Here is a 17503-nt window from a genome sequence, read left to right on the forward strand (position 1 = left end):
CTTGTTGATAAAATCATTAGGTCAAGTTATATTGTTATATGTTTGTAAAAAATAAATTTTGGTTAAAATATGGTTGAAACTAATTATATATTTGGATGAATTTGGGGAGGAAATTGGAATATTCTAAACTTTAAAGACTAATTAGAAAGAAGATCATGGTTTAGGGATACAATTAATATGTTCAAAAGTTTAAGGACCAATCAAAATGAGGGTACTAGTTTGAGGAAATATGATGCAATTAACTCAATTACTTTTAATATTTTAGGGGGCCATGACCCCCACTAGTCTCTTCTACCTTCCACCATTGAGTCACTACCTTTGTTTTTGTTTGAAAATGGGTTCCATCACCTCCTATTAGTAAGTATGCTACGTACAAAGCCTTTTCACATTGTATAGGGTGGTTAGGAAAACTTACTTGGGTCTTCTAAGCTTCACGTGAAGGCATGCCAAGAGGGTTGAGATAGAGGGCTCATTGTAGGCTAAATCAGTATGCAAAATTGGGGTTAAACTACTCAAAGTACATAAAGTTAACGTGAAAGTTACCCAATGGCTTTGACTTTCCTCTGTCATGAAGAATGCTCAATCAAAACACAAGGACTGTTGCCATAAAGTTAGATGGTGAGGAGGTGAAATAGTTCACAAAGGTGAAGAAAGAGAATTCACTCAATGATCCAAAGGAGATAATTATATGCACCATGTTCAAGTACTACCTCCAGTGGTATAGCCCCAATGGGTTTAAGATTTAGGACTTTATGAGCGAGAATGTTATGCCTCTAGAGCTACTAGGATACAATGAGTCGTTGTCTTATAGGGGAGATGATAAATTGAAAAAGATGTTAATGGGGGTCTAGAAAGATAAGGAAGATCCTTTGATTGTATTGTTTAGTTTTCCTCGCCTGAAGTTCCAAAGATGTTGCAAGGGTCTTTATGCCAATAGAGGGAGGAGTTCTAGAGGAAGAGTTGCAACCAGTAGTAGCTCTATAAGGTGAAACTAGCTTAAAGTCTAAGGACTCACTTAGTAAGGATCTGTGTAATGTAATCGAGCAAGATGTGGTTGCTTTTAGTGGAAGAGGAGGTGTGATAGAAGGATAAGAATGCAGGAGCAGTGAACGTCATATGTTTTCATCTTATGTACTATAGCACCCAAAAACCATTACTAAGACTGTTATAATGGAGATGAGATGTACAATTACCATTGGTTTTAATATCTATTAGTTTTTTATGAGTCATCAATGCCTTTGTCGGAGAAGGAGACCAAGGAGGTAGTGAGGCAAATGGGGACTGTCTCTTTTAATGTTGTTCCTTTGGATAACCACTTAAGGTTGCAAAGTAGAGTATTGGGTGAGATAAGCAAATTTTAACAAACTCTATGTAAAGCGGTTCTTTTCTTCAATGGAATTGATTAGTGGTTTAATTAGTTACTATTTTATCTTTAATTACTCATTGTTGATTGGTTTATCTTGCTGATTTGGGCATTTTTGTTCATTTTATATATGCAGGACGTTGGATTCCAAAATAGTACTTAAAAGGCAAAATTCTACAGTTTTTATTTTCTAGAGTCAATGTTGGACTAGTGCACATGACTTGGGGCATGACGCGTTTGACGTGGCATCCATTCAGTAGCTTCTAAAAAGTCTAGTCAATGTTCGTAAATGGAAGACAATAGGATCAACTTCAATTCAAATTTGAATTGTGATTATCATTTAGGAATTACCTTTTGTCTCTTAGGATTTAGTTTAAACAATTTCAAGAACTATCTACATCTTTTCTATGTCATTTTTAGGGTTTTAGGAGAATATAAATACCCCATCGGTGTAATCTTGAAAATATATCTCTAATTAGCTTGTTCTCTTCTTTCTTTGTTTTTATAAAATTATTCTTTAATTTCGTTTTCTTTATTTTATTTTAAACTACGCTAAGTATGATTTCTATCATACTTAGCTAATTTTTCAATAAGCAAAATCCTAACTTTTTGACTCAATTCCAATTGTGAGAATTGAAAAGCACTTGATACCCTTCGGTTTACAATCATAATTTTTTGAAATCAAGGATTGGCAACAACCATCCTTTTAAAATCAAAACGCTTTCATTTCAAAAAGAGCTTGTTGTCTTGATTGTTGTTTCAATTTAAAGTTAGGAGGAAGGATCAGCTTGTAGCACATTCAACTTTTAGTGAACAGACTTAGTGGTGGTTCGTTGAGGGAAATAAAGATAGGGTTTGATTCTTATTGAGGTAACATAGTCCGAGTTGGGGTTTTCCAAATCTTTAAAGTAATTTGGAATTGGCGACGATAGTCGTATTTAGTCCAAAAAATGACTGAAATTCAAAGATTGATTTTGGATTGTCTATTTACCAGAGAGAAAAAGTTACATGGGTTGGGTCTTGTAGACTGTAAACGACATGAATCTGAAGTGAAAAATCTTATTCAATGATTGATGGAATTTGAGGCAAAGCGTAAGCGGCAGGCTATTTTTACAAAATAGATTTCATCACAACAATTTTCTTTACTTTCTTTATAATTTATCAATAAAACCCTCCCATTTATTTTCTTGAATTTTGGGCTGATCAAGTTCAAGAACTTTTTTATCAGCAGCTTTCTTAGTCCATGTGGATCGACCTTTTTTCTCACAATTACTGATTTATTTTATTTCTTTTTATTAAGATTAAGGAATTTATTTAACAGTAAAATGATGCTTGTCAATTGGCACCATTTCCAAGGACTTCAGAAAAAGTTACTAATTAGTTTGTTTTTGATTTATGACCAGGTAGAACCCAGGCACACTAGAAGAATTTGATCAAAAATCGAAGCACTAGTTAGATGAATTCACAGACAAAACCTTCGAGAGAAAAGAAGGTGATAACAACAACAATCAAATCCAGATCTCAAAACATCATTCAACGGAAATACCAATGAAGAACCGATACCCGAAACTACTTCAAACACCTATTCGGTAGTTGGTCCCAACACCTTCCATTCAAAAACCTCTCTGCAAGGCTTTTCTTCAAGGTGAAACTCAATTTCAACATAAAACAGGACTTATTCATCTTCTTCATACCTTCTATGGACTTCCTAGTGATAATTCACACAGACATCATATAGAATTTCATTTGGTTTGTTCAAGCATGAAACCACATGGAGTATCCGAATAACAAATTAAATTACGAGCTTTCCTTTTTTTCTTTATCTAGTTTAGATAAAGAGTGTTTATTTTACTTACCACCAAACTCTGTCAACACGTGGGATGACTTAACTCAAAATTTTCTTGACAGGTTCTTCCTAAAAGCAAAGGCAAGCGAATTGAGAAGAAGCATCCTGGGAATTAGAAAAAAAGATATTGCTTTGCGAGTATTGTGAGTGATTTAAAAAACTTTGTCCAAGTTGTTCACAACATAGATTAATCGAAAACGCTTCTCTAGTATTTCTACAAAGGTTTGCTTCCCTTAGAAATAAAGATGGCCAACGCTTCCAATGGAGGAGCTCTCTTCAGCATGACCCCGAATACAACAATAGAATTAATTTTGATAATGGAGGAGCTCATTTGAACCAATCCGATGGGTTCATGAGATAAGTTTTATTTCCCTTGGAAGTAATATTGATAAATTAAATGACATAGTTAATGCCCTTGTTGTTGGAAAAATCATAGCAACGAGAGTGTGCGAAATATGTACGATGTCAGACCATCCAACAGACTACTGACTGATGCTTCAAGAAGAAGTTGGCACACAAGTAAACATAGTGGGGAACTTTCCAAGACCTCCCTATAGGCCTTACAATCCTCATGCTAATACATATGACTCGAGGTGGAGAGATCATCCAAATTTTAGTTATGAACAAAAGCTGAGGCCCAATCAAGCTATCAGTCGAGGCCACCTCCACAAAAATCGTATCAACCACCGAAGCCATCATTGGAATCCATCATCGAGTGGTTGGCTCTTTCCTAAGATAATTTCAAGAATAGAACTAAAGCTCGCTTTCAATAGCTTAAAAAACAAATGAGCCAACTAGCTCAATCTGTGGGGTGCTTAGAGTCGTTGGGTAAGCTTCCATCCGAATCTGAGGCAAACACACAAGAAAATGTATGCGCCATTATCCTCTAGAGTTGTATGGTTGTCAGAAAACCAACCCCAAAGGGTGTAGGTGCATGATCCAAGAGGAAAAAAGAAGAGTATAGATCCAATAGGGAAGAAGAAGTAGTTGACTTACTCTCTTAGAGAGGAAGAGAAGTTGGCGTAGGATCCTAGAGAAAGAAGAAAGATGAATTACAGTCTGATTCTATGTCATCTCCCTATGTCGTTCCACCGCCTTTCCCCTAAAGGTTAGTAAAAAAGATAAACAAGCTAAAGCGAATGAAATCCTTGATCTGTTCCAAAAAGTGAAAATAAAAATTCCTCTTCTTGAGGTAATTTGAGAAGTGCCAAGATATGTTGGATACCTTAAAGATCTATTTACAGATAAAAATCAACTTACCAGAAATAAGAATGTGAATTTATGTGAGAACGTCTCAGCCATTTCCCAATTACGACTTCCACTGAAGAATAAGGACCAAGGTATGCTCGCAATACCATGTAAAATTGATGAGGTTAAAATCAATCGAGCTAAGTGATTTAGGCGCCTCTATCAATATAATGTCCCTCTCCGTCTACAATTTAATTACCACTAAGCCTTTGAAGGAAATAAGAGTTACAATTCAACTCAGTGACAGATTTGTTATCTATCTCGAAGGACTCCAAGAAAATGTTCTGGTAAAGGTAAATGACTTAATTTTTCAGCTAATTTGTATGATATTGATATAGAAAATGATCGTACCAGCATTGGTTCCTAAATTCTTCTTGGTCGTCCCTTTTTGAGCACGACACATATAAAAATTAATGTTCAGAGCGGTATTCTTACCATGGAGTTCGATGATAAGATTGTTAAATTTGATGTTTACAAAGAAATGAGATATCCTGACAATGTTTCTATTATAAATTTTATTGATGTTATTGAACATGTTGTCGATAAATTTATGGAAACAAAATTTTCTTATGATTTGTGCACTGAATTGGAGGTGAAAGATAAAGAAACAAGGGAGTTGAAAAATATTTCATTTGTTGATTTAGTTTTGTGCTTAACTCCCTCATAAACTAAATTATTATATTTTATTTTGCAGGCACCAAATATGTAGTTGAAACCATCATGGGAAAGTTTGAATAACTCAATTTTTGGTAAAGATGTATTGTCGACCACTATTTCGGATAAGCTTCCAAAGCTAGAAAAGATATGAAGAAATGCTTATGAGATTGTTTGAAGCTACAAGGATGAATTGAAGAAACTTTGTGATAGTAGAATTTCTCGTAATAAATTTATTTGATGGAAAAAACATATTAAGTGGAGGAAGTATTTCTCTTAAAATTTGTAGTCTGAATCAGGTCATCGAGCTAATGACATTAAATAAAGCGCTTTATGGGAGGCAATCCATTTTCGATTAATTTCTTGAATTTATTTTTGATTCTTGATTTTTGTTGTTTTGTTTAAGCGTTTTACTTATTTTTAAATTTTTAATTTTAATTTTTCTGGTACCCTGTTATTTCTAATCGAGTTTGAATGAAGTCGAGAGAAATTTTTGATTCGAACATAGTGAAAAATTCTTCACTAAAGAAAGAAGAATCGTACGACAACAATGCCATCTTCGTTTCTCTCTCAAAGAAACCATGGTTCGAACAAGAAATCAAGAAACTGATGATTACCTTTCGTTGATTAACTGCGGACACCATTGCTCACTATTGAATCAAAACAAATTTAGGTACATTTTGTCGATTCCATACATTTGTTAATTCAATTGATTACATGACTTAGTACATATTTAACCTTTCATATGAGTTTTGAGCCTATTGAGCATATGATTTCATTCTTGCTTTTTGTTTCATTTATGTTTTGTCGAACTAGTTCTTTACATTCTAGAACTTGTAGCATAATACTTGTTGAGACTACATGCTTGAATATGATGCTTTAGTGTGATATGGGAACTTACGATTTAACCATTTCTCTTCCCAAAAAAATTGCCTACCCTTTGTTTATTTTCCCCTTAGATACACAATTTGAGCCTTATATATTTTTTCTTTGTTTACCACATTATTAATCCAAATCGTTTTCATTTTTAATCTTCTTTTGTCACCTTTTCAGGATAGAGGTAAGATTGTTCAAAAAAATTAACAAAAAATGAATAAGAGTTCGAAAAAAACAGGAAAAAAAAATGAGAAATACACTATTTGAACAATAAAAAAAAGAAAAAAGAAAATGGGAAATGGGAAAAGGGAAATGGGAAAAGAAAAAGTGATGAATAAAGCTTTGATTGTTTGAGTTCTTGGTCCTTTTCTTTTATTTTCCTTTGAATAACTCTATGGAATGATCTTTCCTTTGACTTGAATTTTAACTCAATTTTTTGGTTTTTTCCTTCCTGAACCTCAACCTTGTTACAACCCTTTTAAAGACCCCTTGATTATTGCATCATGTTCATTATTAGTATTGGAGATTAGATTTATTTACAAGCTTATGATAATGTTTTGATTAGTTTAGGCTTAAGTGATTCTTTCACCCGAAGCACTTTGAACGAAATGAGTGAACCATTGTGAGGTACTAAGTCTTGTTTCTTTGAAATTAACAGATAATTGGAATGTCATGCTTTGCTTACACTTGATTTATTTATGTATTTTGCTTAATTGTTCCTTGATTTTAACATTTACTATAGTCTTGATTCATTTGGATGTCTTGGAAATATTGTGAAATATAAGATGACAACTGGTGATTTTGATATGTTAATTGAGAAATGCTTGAGGACAAGCATTGAAGAACTGAGGAGGGATTTGATGAGTAGTTTAATTAGTTACTACTTTATCTTTAATTACTCCTTGTTTATTGGTTTATGTTCTTGATTTGGACATTTTTGTTAATTTTTTGTGCAGGGCGTTGGATTCCAAAAACAACACTAGAAAGACGAAATTCTGTAGTTTCTATTTTCTGGAGTCAAGGCTAGACTAGTGGACATGACTTGGGGCATGACGTGTCTGACGTGGCATCCAATTAGCAGCTTCTAGAAGGTTCATTCAGTGTTCTGGAAGGGCAGATGAGCGGATCAGCTTCAATTTGAAATTAAATTGGGATTATCTTTTAGAATTATCTTTTGTTGTTAGGATTTAGTTTAAACAATTTTCAAGAACTATCTTTATCTTTTCTATGTTATTTTTAGGGTTTTAGGAGACTATAAATACCCCATCAGGGTAAGCTTGAAAACGATATCTCGAATTAGCTTTTTCTTTTTATTTGTTTTTTTATAAAATTCTTCTTTTATTTAGTTTCATTTTCTTTATTTCTAAGTTTTCTTTATTTTCTTTTAACTATGCTATGTATGATTTCTATAATACTTAACTAACTTTTCAATAATTCAAACGCTGAACGATAACTTAATTCCAATTGTGAGAATTGAAAAGCACTTAATACCCTTTGGGTTACATTCTCAATTTTTTGGAATCAAGGATTGACAATTGGCAATCATTTTAAAACAAAACATTTTTTTTTTCCGAAAAGAGCTTGTTGTCTTGATTGTTGTTTCAATTTTAAAGTTGGGAGGAAAGATCAACTTGTAGCACATTTAACTTCCTCTGAACACACTTAGAGGCGATCCTCTAAGAGAAATTGAGATCGGATTCGATTCTCATTTTGACAACATTGTTCGAGTTGGGTTTTTCCAAAATTTTAAACTGAGTTGGCATTAGCGACGATAGTCGTATTTTTCCAAAAATGATTGAAATTCAAAGATTGATTTTGGATTGTCAATTTACTAGAGTGAAAAACAAGTTAAAGGGGTTTGACCCTGTAGACTGTAATCGACATGAATCCGAAGTGAAAAATCTAATTCAATGATAGGAGAAATTTTAGGCAAAGCGAAAGCCTGAGACTTTTTTTACAACATAGATGTCTTCTCAAACTACTTTCTTTAGAATAAATCTTTACTTTCTTTATAATTTCTCAACAAAATCCCCCAATATATTTTCTTGAATTTGGCCCAGATCAAGGTCAAGAACTTCTTCATCAGCAACTTCCCTAGTCCCTGTGAATCGACTCTTCTTCTCACTATTACTACTTTATTTTATTTCTTTTATTGAGATTAAAGAATTTATTTGACAGTAAAATGACGCTTGTGAGACATTCTCTTCTAACTATTCATTTTCTAATGATTCCTTTTCTGGTGATATTTTTATGCTTGTGATTTTTCACTTACTAAGTTTGATTGAGTTACGTGTTGCTTTTTCCAGTTGATGTTAAGGAAACTCTACCCTCGTAGTTTGAAATAGAGGTGAATCCTTCGACTGAAAATAATATAAAATCTAACCGCGAAGGTTGAAATGGAGGTGATTCCTCTGACCAAGGTTGAGGAAACTCTCCTTGTAATGCTTGATGTATCTCTCCTCACAAAGACCGAAGTGTAGCTCCAATAGAGTTTGATTTATTCCCATCGAAGGTGCTTAACATGTTCTGAAAGAAAAAGAGAAAATGGGTAAGGAAGCTATTGTCATTGCTTACAAGGTTCCTTTTACCACCCTCCCTCAGCAAGTTCATTAGGAGGTCAATCTGGCACATGTCATTCCTACATGCTTTGATTACCTAAAATGCATATATGTGTCTTATTATCTATTTTTCTTGGTTACTTGAAGTATTCTTATTTAACATTCGTTGTTATGGATGTAGCTCCTTTAATTGAAACGATTCCTAGTGAAGGTTCTGATTTAGATTCTTTCTCAAGCTTCCGTGGGACCACTTATGCTAAGGCTACTATAGTAGCTTTTGAGGCAACTCAGCTTATGGTGAAAGTTGTGGTATCCCTCAACACGACAGATAAGGAGATTCATGTTGCTTTTGTTGAGGCTACGGTAGAGGGTAACAAGTAAATGAAAAAATTGTCGTTAAAGAGGTTATGTTGCAAGAAACCAATGTTAATATTATGATGTTGGAGAGAGACTTGAAGGATATGAGGGGAAAGTTGATCGTAGCCCGGATTTAGGCTTAAGATGCAAAGAAAGCTTGGGGGCAGGTTGTGGAGGCTCGAAGATAGGCTGAGGAAGCCAGTAAAGAAGCGAAAGATACCCACAATGAGGCTCAAACGGAGCTGGAGAAAGCTTCTAGGGTTGTCGCTGCAACCTGGAGTGTGTGGGCATAATTGGCAAAGAAAGATGAGACCCTAAATACTATTAAATTAGAATGAAATTGAATCTAAATAATCAAATAGACAAATAAAAAGAAATATTTTTATGATAATGTATCAATAATTATATACATACATGTATGTATGTATGTATTTGATTAGATTCATACTCAACTCAGCACGAATTGACCAAAGATTCAAGGTTGATCCGTACCAAAAATGATTGATCTAATATTGACATGATCCAAAAACCAATTAATATGATATTGACACGACCCAAAAATTGATCGATCCGATATTGATTCGAACCAAAAATTAATTGATTCGATGCTTGAATCGACCCAACTTACAATAGACCTGATGTAATGACCCAATTTCTCGAGGCAATGTTCGAGCATTGACTCAGGTTAATAAATGATAAATTAAATTAGGTTTGAGCTTTATTGGGCTTAAATTGAAATGATTATGGATATTTTTGTAATTAATTAAGAATGATTTGAAGCTTGTGTGAGGTGGTGGAAATTTCGATGACTAAAGAGTGATTTACCCATTTTTAGTAATAATCAACTCCCATTTCAGTGAAAGAAGACTTGGCCGGCTGCTAATGATATGAGAAAAGTGATTTGTTTTTCCCTATTTCCTCTTATTTTATTCTTTATCTCTTCCTTCAACTTTCCTATGTATTTATTTTTATCTCTCCCCATTGTTTCACCCATTTTTACCCATTTTTTCTTCAAATCGTGAAAGATAGAAAGAGCTTGAAGTGTGGAATTTTCTTTCTCCACTTTCATCTTCCAAAGATTAAGGCTCCATGAAATCTATGTTATTGAAACTTTACGAATGAAAGTTTTAAGGTGTTGGGAGGGTTAAGAAGTCTCATTCATATTTTTCTTAGGTTTTCCTTAAAAAATATGTATTTTATTTTATGTAGGTCCTGATACATATTATTAACCTTATGTTGCACTTATTTGATTAGTAAAAAAAGACAAGGATCTTTTAAAGCTAACGGAATGGGGAAGGTGTTAAAGAGCTATGCCAAAAAACTTTCTTTCTATTCTTTCATTGAGGTTGCACACCCTCTAAATCTTCTAGCTTCTTTAAAATTTATAAACGTCATACTTGTGATGATAATGAACGCATGTTATATTTCTTTGGGTAAAAACATGTTGGAATAATTAACCAAACACTTAGTTGTGAAATCTGCCTAGAAATTTTGATTGCATGTTTAACAACTTTAAAAAATCGTAGAAAATTACAAAATATATTTAGAGAGTGATTGACATACCGTTGTAATCGTATGTCAGTCTAGTTTTATAAAACAGTAAATGGTGATCAATTTCGACTTTTATTTAAACATATACTAATTTTTCAATGATTAAATGTCAAAAAATCTGGGCAATAGAATTCTTATTAAACAGTTTTAGTTGTGACTTTGAAAAATAAACAAAAATCTTGTAGTAAATATTAGGAAGTGAACCTTATATTAAGTAAATTTAATTTTGTTTAAAACAAATGATGCTTAATTTCAAACTATATATTTGGAGTTATAAATTCTTCAATGGGTAAAGGTCAGAAGAGAAGGTAGCATGCTGTTTTGAAAAACTTCAAAGACAACGACTTCAAAAATTCACCATAAATCATATGATTTAAATTTAAATATTAATTGATATGGATACAAATATTAGTGAATCTAGTTTCTTATAAAACAAACTAAACATGATTCAGAATTATATATTATTAATTACACACTTTTCTTTAAAGGTAGTGCAAGTTGTCTTATTTGAATAATTAATATTTTAGTAATAATTTATGAATTTGTAAAGCATAAATGATCAAAATATACTCATGTATAATATATCTAGTAAGTTTGAAACAAGCATTAGACTTTGAAAATGGTTGTTCTATATTTGTGATTACATGTTTGATGTTTTATTTGCGCGCATTCAACTAAGCATAATTTTTTGAAATTATGTCGTCGATAGATTAATGTGTGTTAATTATTTTGAGTTGAGATCAATGTATGTTATTATTTTATATTGTGATTATATATATTTAATGTTTTGGTTACTCATAGCCTTCGGGCTCGAACCTGATTGGTGGTCATGTGTGGTGCTCGTTAAAACAATTTGGACACCCGTGATTATTTGACCAGTGACCATCTCTAGCGCTCAGGGAAACAATCGAGACACTCAATATTCTTTTGATTAGAGGTCATGAGTGGCGCGAGATTATCTGGATATACGATTATTTGAGCACATGTGTATCCGAACAAGTTTGACCAATTTGACAATTTGAAAAGTTTGACTAATTTGAGAAGTTTTATATGCAAGTAATTTGTTTATAAAATTTTGGTGACTTGTGATTTGGTTGTTCGTTACCCATGTCATGCTCGTTACCCACGTCATGCTTCTATGTATACATTTGCTTTGCATTCTCCTTTTTGTGGATTATTTGAAGCATGGTAGATTAGTTTTGACCACTAAGCTCGTAAAACTCAATCTTTGAATTATTTCTATTTTCATATTTTTAGACTTTTTTATGTGTCTGAGGAGCATCATCAACAAAGGTTTTACAGTATCTCGTATTTTGAGTATGATACCTTATCTATTGACAGACATTGTATTCATAGGGTTTCATATGTATTTTGAGGTTTGTAACTCGTTTATTATTTTTGGGTAACTTGTTTATATATATAGGATTAACTACACGATTGATCGTTTATGTTTGTGTTTTGTCAACTTTTTCTCATTGATTTAAAAAAAAACATAATATATGGTCACCTTCGTTTTTATGTAATTAAGATGTGGTCACCATGAGTTAACCGTCGTTAAATATTTTGATATAATCACATATTTAGTCCCTATTATTTATATATTCTCTCAATTTAGTCATACTTTTAATAAATTAAAATAAATTTAATCCTCCAATCAAATGATATCACGTGCTACTGGTACCATGTGTCGTGCCAGGTGTCACTATTTGGTTGGAGGACTAGTTTTGAAAGTATTGATGGAAAATTAGTATATTAAATTAAAATAAAGTTAGTCCTCTAAGGGAATGGTGATACGTGACACTAGTGACACGTGGTATCATTCGATTGAAGGTGACAATAAGTTAACTATTAATGACAGTTAATTTGTGGTGACATCATGTTAATTAAATAAAACCAAAGTAATCATATCTTAATTAAATATAAACAAAAATGACCATATATTATATTTTTGAAATGAACGAGTAAAAATGGACAAAATATAAAGATAAGTGATGAACTATGTAGTTAACCCATATATATATGCGTGCGTGTGGAGTTCCACATGTTTTTGTATAACAACTTTTATTACTATTTTATTATGACTATTTATGATTTTTTTTCTTATATGAAATATTTTTATGTGTGTGGAGTTCCACATATTTTTGTAAAAATACTTTTATTACTATTTTATTATGACTATTTATGATTTTTTTTCTTATATGAAATATTTTAATGTTTTAAAATATTTGAAAATTTTGTTGGGCTGCTCTGGTTATCCGGATGTAGCATCTTGATATTTGAGTATTTTATATTCAAGATTATAATGTTACATGTAGTGTTTCCAGAGCTTAGATTTAATCGATTTTAGTACCACCTAAGTTGTCAATGAATACATGCTCATAGATTTAAGAGCGTACACTTCTAGGACTGGAAATCTGATGATGTATTGTCTTTTATGTGATATATATTGTTGATAAATCGGGCAAAGTAAACGAAAGAACACAAGAATTTTAACGAGGTTCGGCAATGTGCTTACGTCCTCGGTGCCTAGGCGGCGCTAGAAAATTTTTATTCAATGATAATAGGTTTAGGTTACATCTCTATTTATAATAGAAAACCCTACCTTACATATATATATATATATATATATATATATATATATATATATATATATATATAGAATTTATATTTGAGCATGATTAAGATAGTTGAAGGTCTCACCTCTTACCCTAGTATTGGTGAGGATAACCATGATCTAAAGATCAGAGAATTTGATGTTCAAGAAATAAAAAAGAGATTTAAGATACTAATAAGTGTTCCCGTTCACTAGCCATAGGGGATGGAGATTCTAAAAACTCATGGAGGATGTTTAATAATAGTCTTAAAAAATCCAGTGCGTGGTTTCGTCATTGACCAATATATAATACCTCATAGATGAATTTTTTTTTTCGTAGATGACCTCAATTTGAAAATTTGAAGGTTCGGTACGTGAAATTCTAAAGTATAGATAGTTGAATTCTATTGTAACACCTATGGTAAAGTCAAGGCTAGCTAATTCGAAAAGGTTCGAATGAGTTGTTGTACTGAGAGTTTGATATAATTTTTGGTACGAATTGGTTATTCGAGCATGATACAAGTTTTAAATGGATTTAGAAAGATAACTGTCAATTCCTAATATTTCAAATGTGAACTATAATTAGTCAATTGTATCTTTGTAGAAGAGAAGTGAGTGTTTATTTCTAAAATTATTGATCTATGAAAGCAAGTTTGATAAGAAATCCTCACTATCAAGAATCAATTTCTTATCCTGATTTTGATAAATTAAAAGTTTTGATAATTCTCTCGTGGATTATTATTTTGATAGACTTCACTGTGAACTTTGAAAAACTAAAACTCAGATGTAATCTTTTCATTTTGATGGTTGACTTCATCAATAATGTTTTTGTGTGTACTCTAAATCTAGAATGATCACTACAGTAAAATTGTTCTACAACGGCGTTTTTAGCGGCGTTTTGAGAGTAGACGCCACTAACTTTAAACATATAGCGGTGTTTACATTTCAAACGCCCCAAAATGGTAACTTTAGTGACGTTTTTATAATAAAAAATGGCACGACATATTAGTACTTTAGCGGCGTTTGTATAAAAATGCCGCAATATGGTTCATTGATAGTGGCATTTTTTCAATAAACGCCGCAACAGAGTAGTGCTTTAGTGGTGTTTTAATAGAAACACCGCAATAGGTTCATCCATAGTCGCATTTCTTAACAAACGCCATGACAGAGTAGTACTCTAGCGGTGTTTGTATAAAAATTGCGTAATAGGGTTCATCTATAGTGGCATTTTTTCAACAAACGCCGCAACAAAGTAGTACTTTAGCGGTGTTTTTATACAAACGTTACAATAGGGTTCATCTTTAGTGGCCTTTTTTCAAGAAAACACCACTAAACACGCGTAGTTTAGTAGCGTTTATATAAAAAACGCCACAATAACCTGATATATAGTGGTGTTTGTGTAAAAAACACCGTTATAAATGCATAGCAAATAGAAACCCTCCCAACTCGGTTTTTAAGAACTCACACACTATTGTCAAAGATTTCTCTTTGTCTCTTCCATTTTAGGGTTTTTGAATGGAAGGAGGATCGTAGGAGCGATTGCCAAAGATCAAAATTCGTGAACTTAATGATGACTACGCAAAGTTCGAGCTTCGAGACACCGACGCCTCCTTAGCCAACGCCCTCCGCCACGTATCACCGAGGTCCCCACCATCACAATCGATCTCGTCGAAATCGAAGGCAACTCATCCGTCCTCAACGACGAGTTGATTGCCCATCGGCTCGGCCTCATTCCACTCACCAACGAATGAGCCATTTCGATACAATTCTCCCATCACTGCGACACTTGCGACAGTGACGGGCAGTGTGAGTTCTGCTCCGTCGAGTTCCATCTTGTCTGTTTCTCCTTTTTTTTTCCAGTAATTACTGGACCAGCAACATATTGTATTCATATATATTTTATTTTGAAATTTGAAGCATAGAGAATAACACATTCTAATTTTTGACATTTGGAGGCTTTTAAGCGACAATTGATGCAATCTCTAACCGATGACCACGCATCCGTAAGGCCTGCATATTTAGCCATTCATGTCGTTTATGCCTTTTATGTTTCAATTTTTTTTCTGTTATTCATAATTAAATTTTGGTCGACTTTATCTGCACTTGATTTTCTCTGTTTGGTTCTATTTGTTGAGATGTTTGAGAAGAAGAAGAAACCAATTTCTTTTAACATTGTTCTCAATTCTTTATAACAGGCAGCTGAACCGGCTGATATTGGTTTTTTTGTTTATTGCTTCTATTTTCTTCTGTTTTCTTCTCTTGAATCATTCATAATTTATCTCTTCAGAAATTTAACAATAGCCTATCTCCCCCCTCTTTTCATAACTAACTCCTAATTTGTTGGCAATATTCTGATCAATGTTAATATCTCCTGCCACATAGATGGGATAAATGACTACACATCACTTCGTTCTTCTAATGGTTCGATGGACATGGGAAGCGCAATTGATGAAGGTAATTGGACAGGTTAATTAATTTTTTGCAGTATGTTTATGCCTACATATGGTCGAGGTTAAAGAACCAGCATCAATGTAGGAAATGGATTAACATCTTGTTATAAAATCGGAAATTGAACAGCATATAAATTGGCATATTTTCTAAAGAACAATGATTAGATATTTTTTGTAAATCACTATTGTGCCTTTTCATTTTTGTCCTTTGATGTTTAAAATATTTCTTTGGATTAACTTCTCTTCAGAGAAAACTTGAAAACCCTAGTTTAAATATTCAGGCTTACTTCTAGAATTTCTAAACAAGAAAAAAAATCATTTATGAAAAAGTTCTGCAGCTAGAAGTCAACAATGAACTGAAGTTAGGGAGTGTTGCATGAAAAGTTCATTTGCAAATAACAATATTAGTTACTAACATATGTGGTATATTTTATCAAGTAGTCACCATCAATGTCTCTAGGCCTGTCTCCAAACCTTGGCCTGTGAGAAATTTAAAACCTTTAAATTTAAAGAAATATGAATAAATTTGTATTTTAAAAATACATATATAATTTGACAAAATATGTGGATGCTTAAGTTATTTGACAATTTTGTGGATACTTTTGTCCAAATTATACTATGGTATAGATGATACATATATATATATGTATATATGTTAAAAGGAGCATGATAATGCTCGTTTTCTTCTCAACCTTTTTATTCTTTTCCCATAAATGGTAAAAAATGAAAACTTGTTTCAATTTTTTGGTAAATATCCAAATATAAGAAAGCAAGAACTTTTCCTTTCCTACTACTCTAGAAAGCAGGGGTGAGTAATGGTTACTATTCTCTTAATTTTGTATTAAGGATGCTAACTATTCTCTTACCACATCTATGTATCTCCATTTTGAAACTAAAGCACAATTTTCTCTCTTTTTTGGGTCTTTCTTCTATCCTCCTGCTTGTTGTCTCAAGATTTGTCAAGTTGGTAATGGTGCATTCAGTGTTATCACCTTATGCATTTTAGTGGTAAATGGAACATCTTTTTTGGAACTGTGTTAATTACTTTATCTCCACTGTCAGTGTTATCTTGACATAAAAATGTTAAACTTCATTGAAATGCCTTATTGGTAAGGACTTTAAGCCTGATATTTTTCCAACAGCCTCTGGACATGGTGGAGAAAGATTTGCTATAACAACATATATCTCGCCACGGCTGACTCCTGAAGCTCCAAAAATTATATCCATAAGTGGTTCCTCTAGGGGTTATTCTGCTGCTGGGTCTCCCCAGAGAACTGGTGTAGATTCTCCAACAAAGCCCCAGCATGGTGGGACTTCACCCTCGTGGTACTCGTCAAGCCAGCAGTCATCCGCGGCTAGCACTCCTTCTCGTCGGCATTCACTACCAGGTATCTTGAGAGTCCAACTCATTTTGTTTGTCTATGATCAGTTCTGATCCAGTTTTCTTGTATTTTTGAAATAATTTCAGCACGGAGTCCTCGAATCGATGGGAATGAATTCTTTCGTCAAGCCATGTACTATTTTATTCTTTTTTCTCAAATTATGATCCTTGAAAGTTCCTGGCTCTTCACAAGTTGATTAAAATATGTGTAATGTAGGTGTCAGCTTTCGTATGAACATTTCAGTGCATTTTTGGCTAACATCAAGGAACTGAATGCTGTTGTTTTAAAGAAGTAGCCTTGCGAATTAGATTCGCACTACTGGTGCAATTAGCACTTGTGAACGATCCTATGGTTAGTGTCTCTAGACTTAGAACTAATGGGGTCAAAGATTTCAATTTCGTATATCAAGCACTGGACGATCATGTTCATGAGTACGTTTTGTATAACAATGTCGAACTATGTTTCATTTAAATTTAATTTTATAAATTTTGATTTATTTTTCTACATAATTTTTGTCGTAATTAAATTTTAAGTTTATTGTTATAAGGTAATGCTATAGAATATTAAATTTGCGTAATATAAAGTAGAAAATGATATATGCGAAATCAGTTAACCATAGCGGCGT

General features: G+C 32.9%; 1 protein-coding gene across 1 annotated transcript; it reads left to right on the forward strand.

Annotated features, from left to right (window-relative positions):
* Positions 1–8531: 8531 nt before the first annotated feature.
* On the forward strand, positions 8532–17173 carry LOC120131866. The gene is made up of 7 exons (XM_039148750.1): positions 8532–8591; positions 8693–8908; positions 15242–15263; positions 15429–15500; positions 16639–16884; positions 16965–17010; positions 17095–17173. Exons 1-7 carry the CDS (start codon positions 8532–8534, stop codon positions 17171–17173), a joined length of 741 nt encoding a protein of 246 aa, XP_039004681.1.
* Positions 17174–17503: the final 330 nt, after the last annotated feature.

This window comes from Hibiscus syriacus, unplaced genomic scaffold (genome assembly GCF_006381635.1).
Source record: "Hibiscus syriacus cultivar Baekdansim isolate YM2019G1 unplaced genomic scaffold, ASM638163v2 tig00001713_pilon, whole genome shotgun sequence".
NCBI classification, from domain to species: Eukaryota; Viridiplantae; Streptophyta; class Magnoliopsida; order Malvales; family Malvaceae; genus Hibiscus; species Hibiscus syriacus.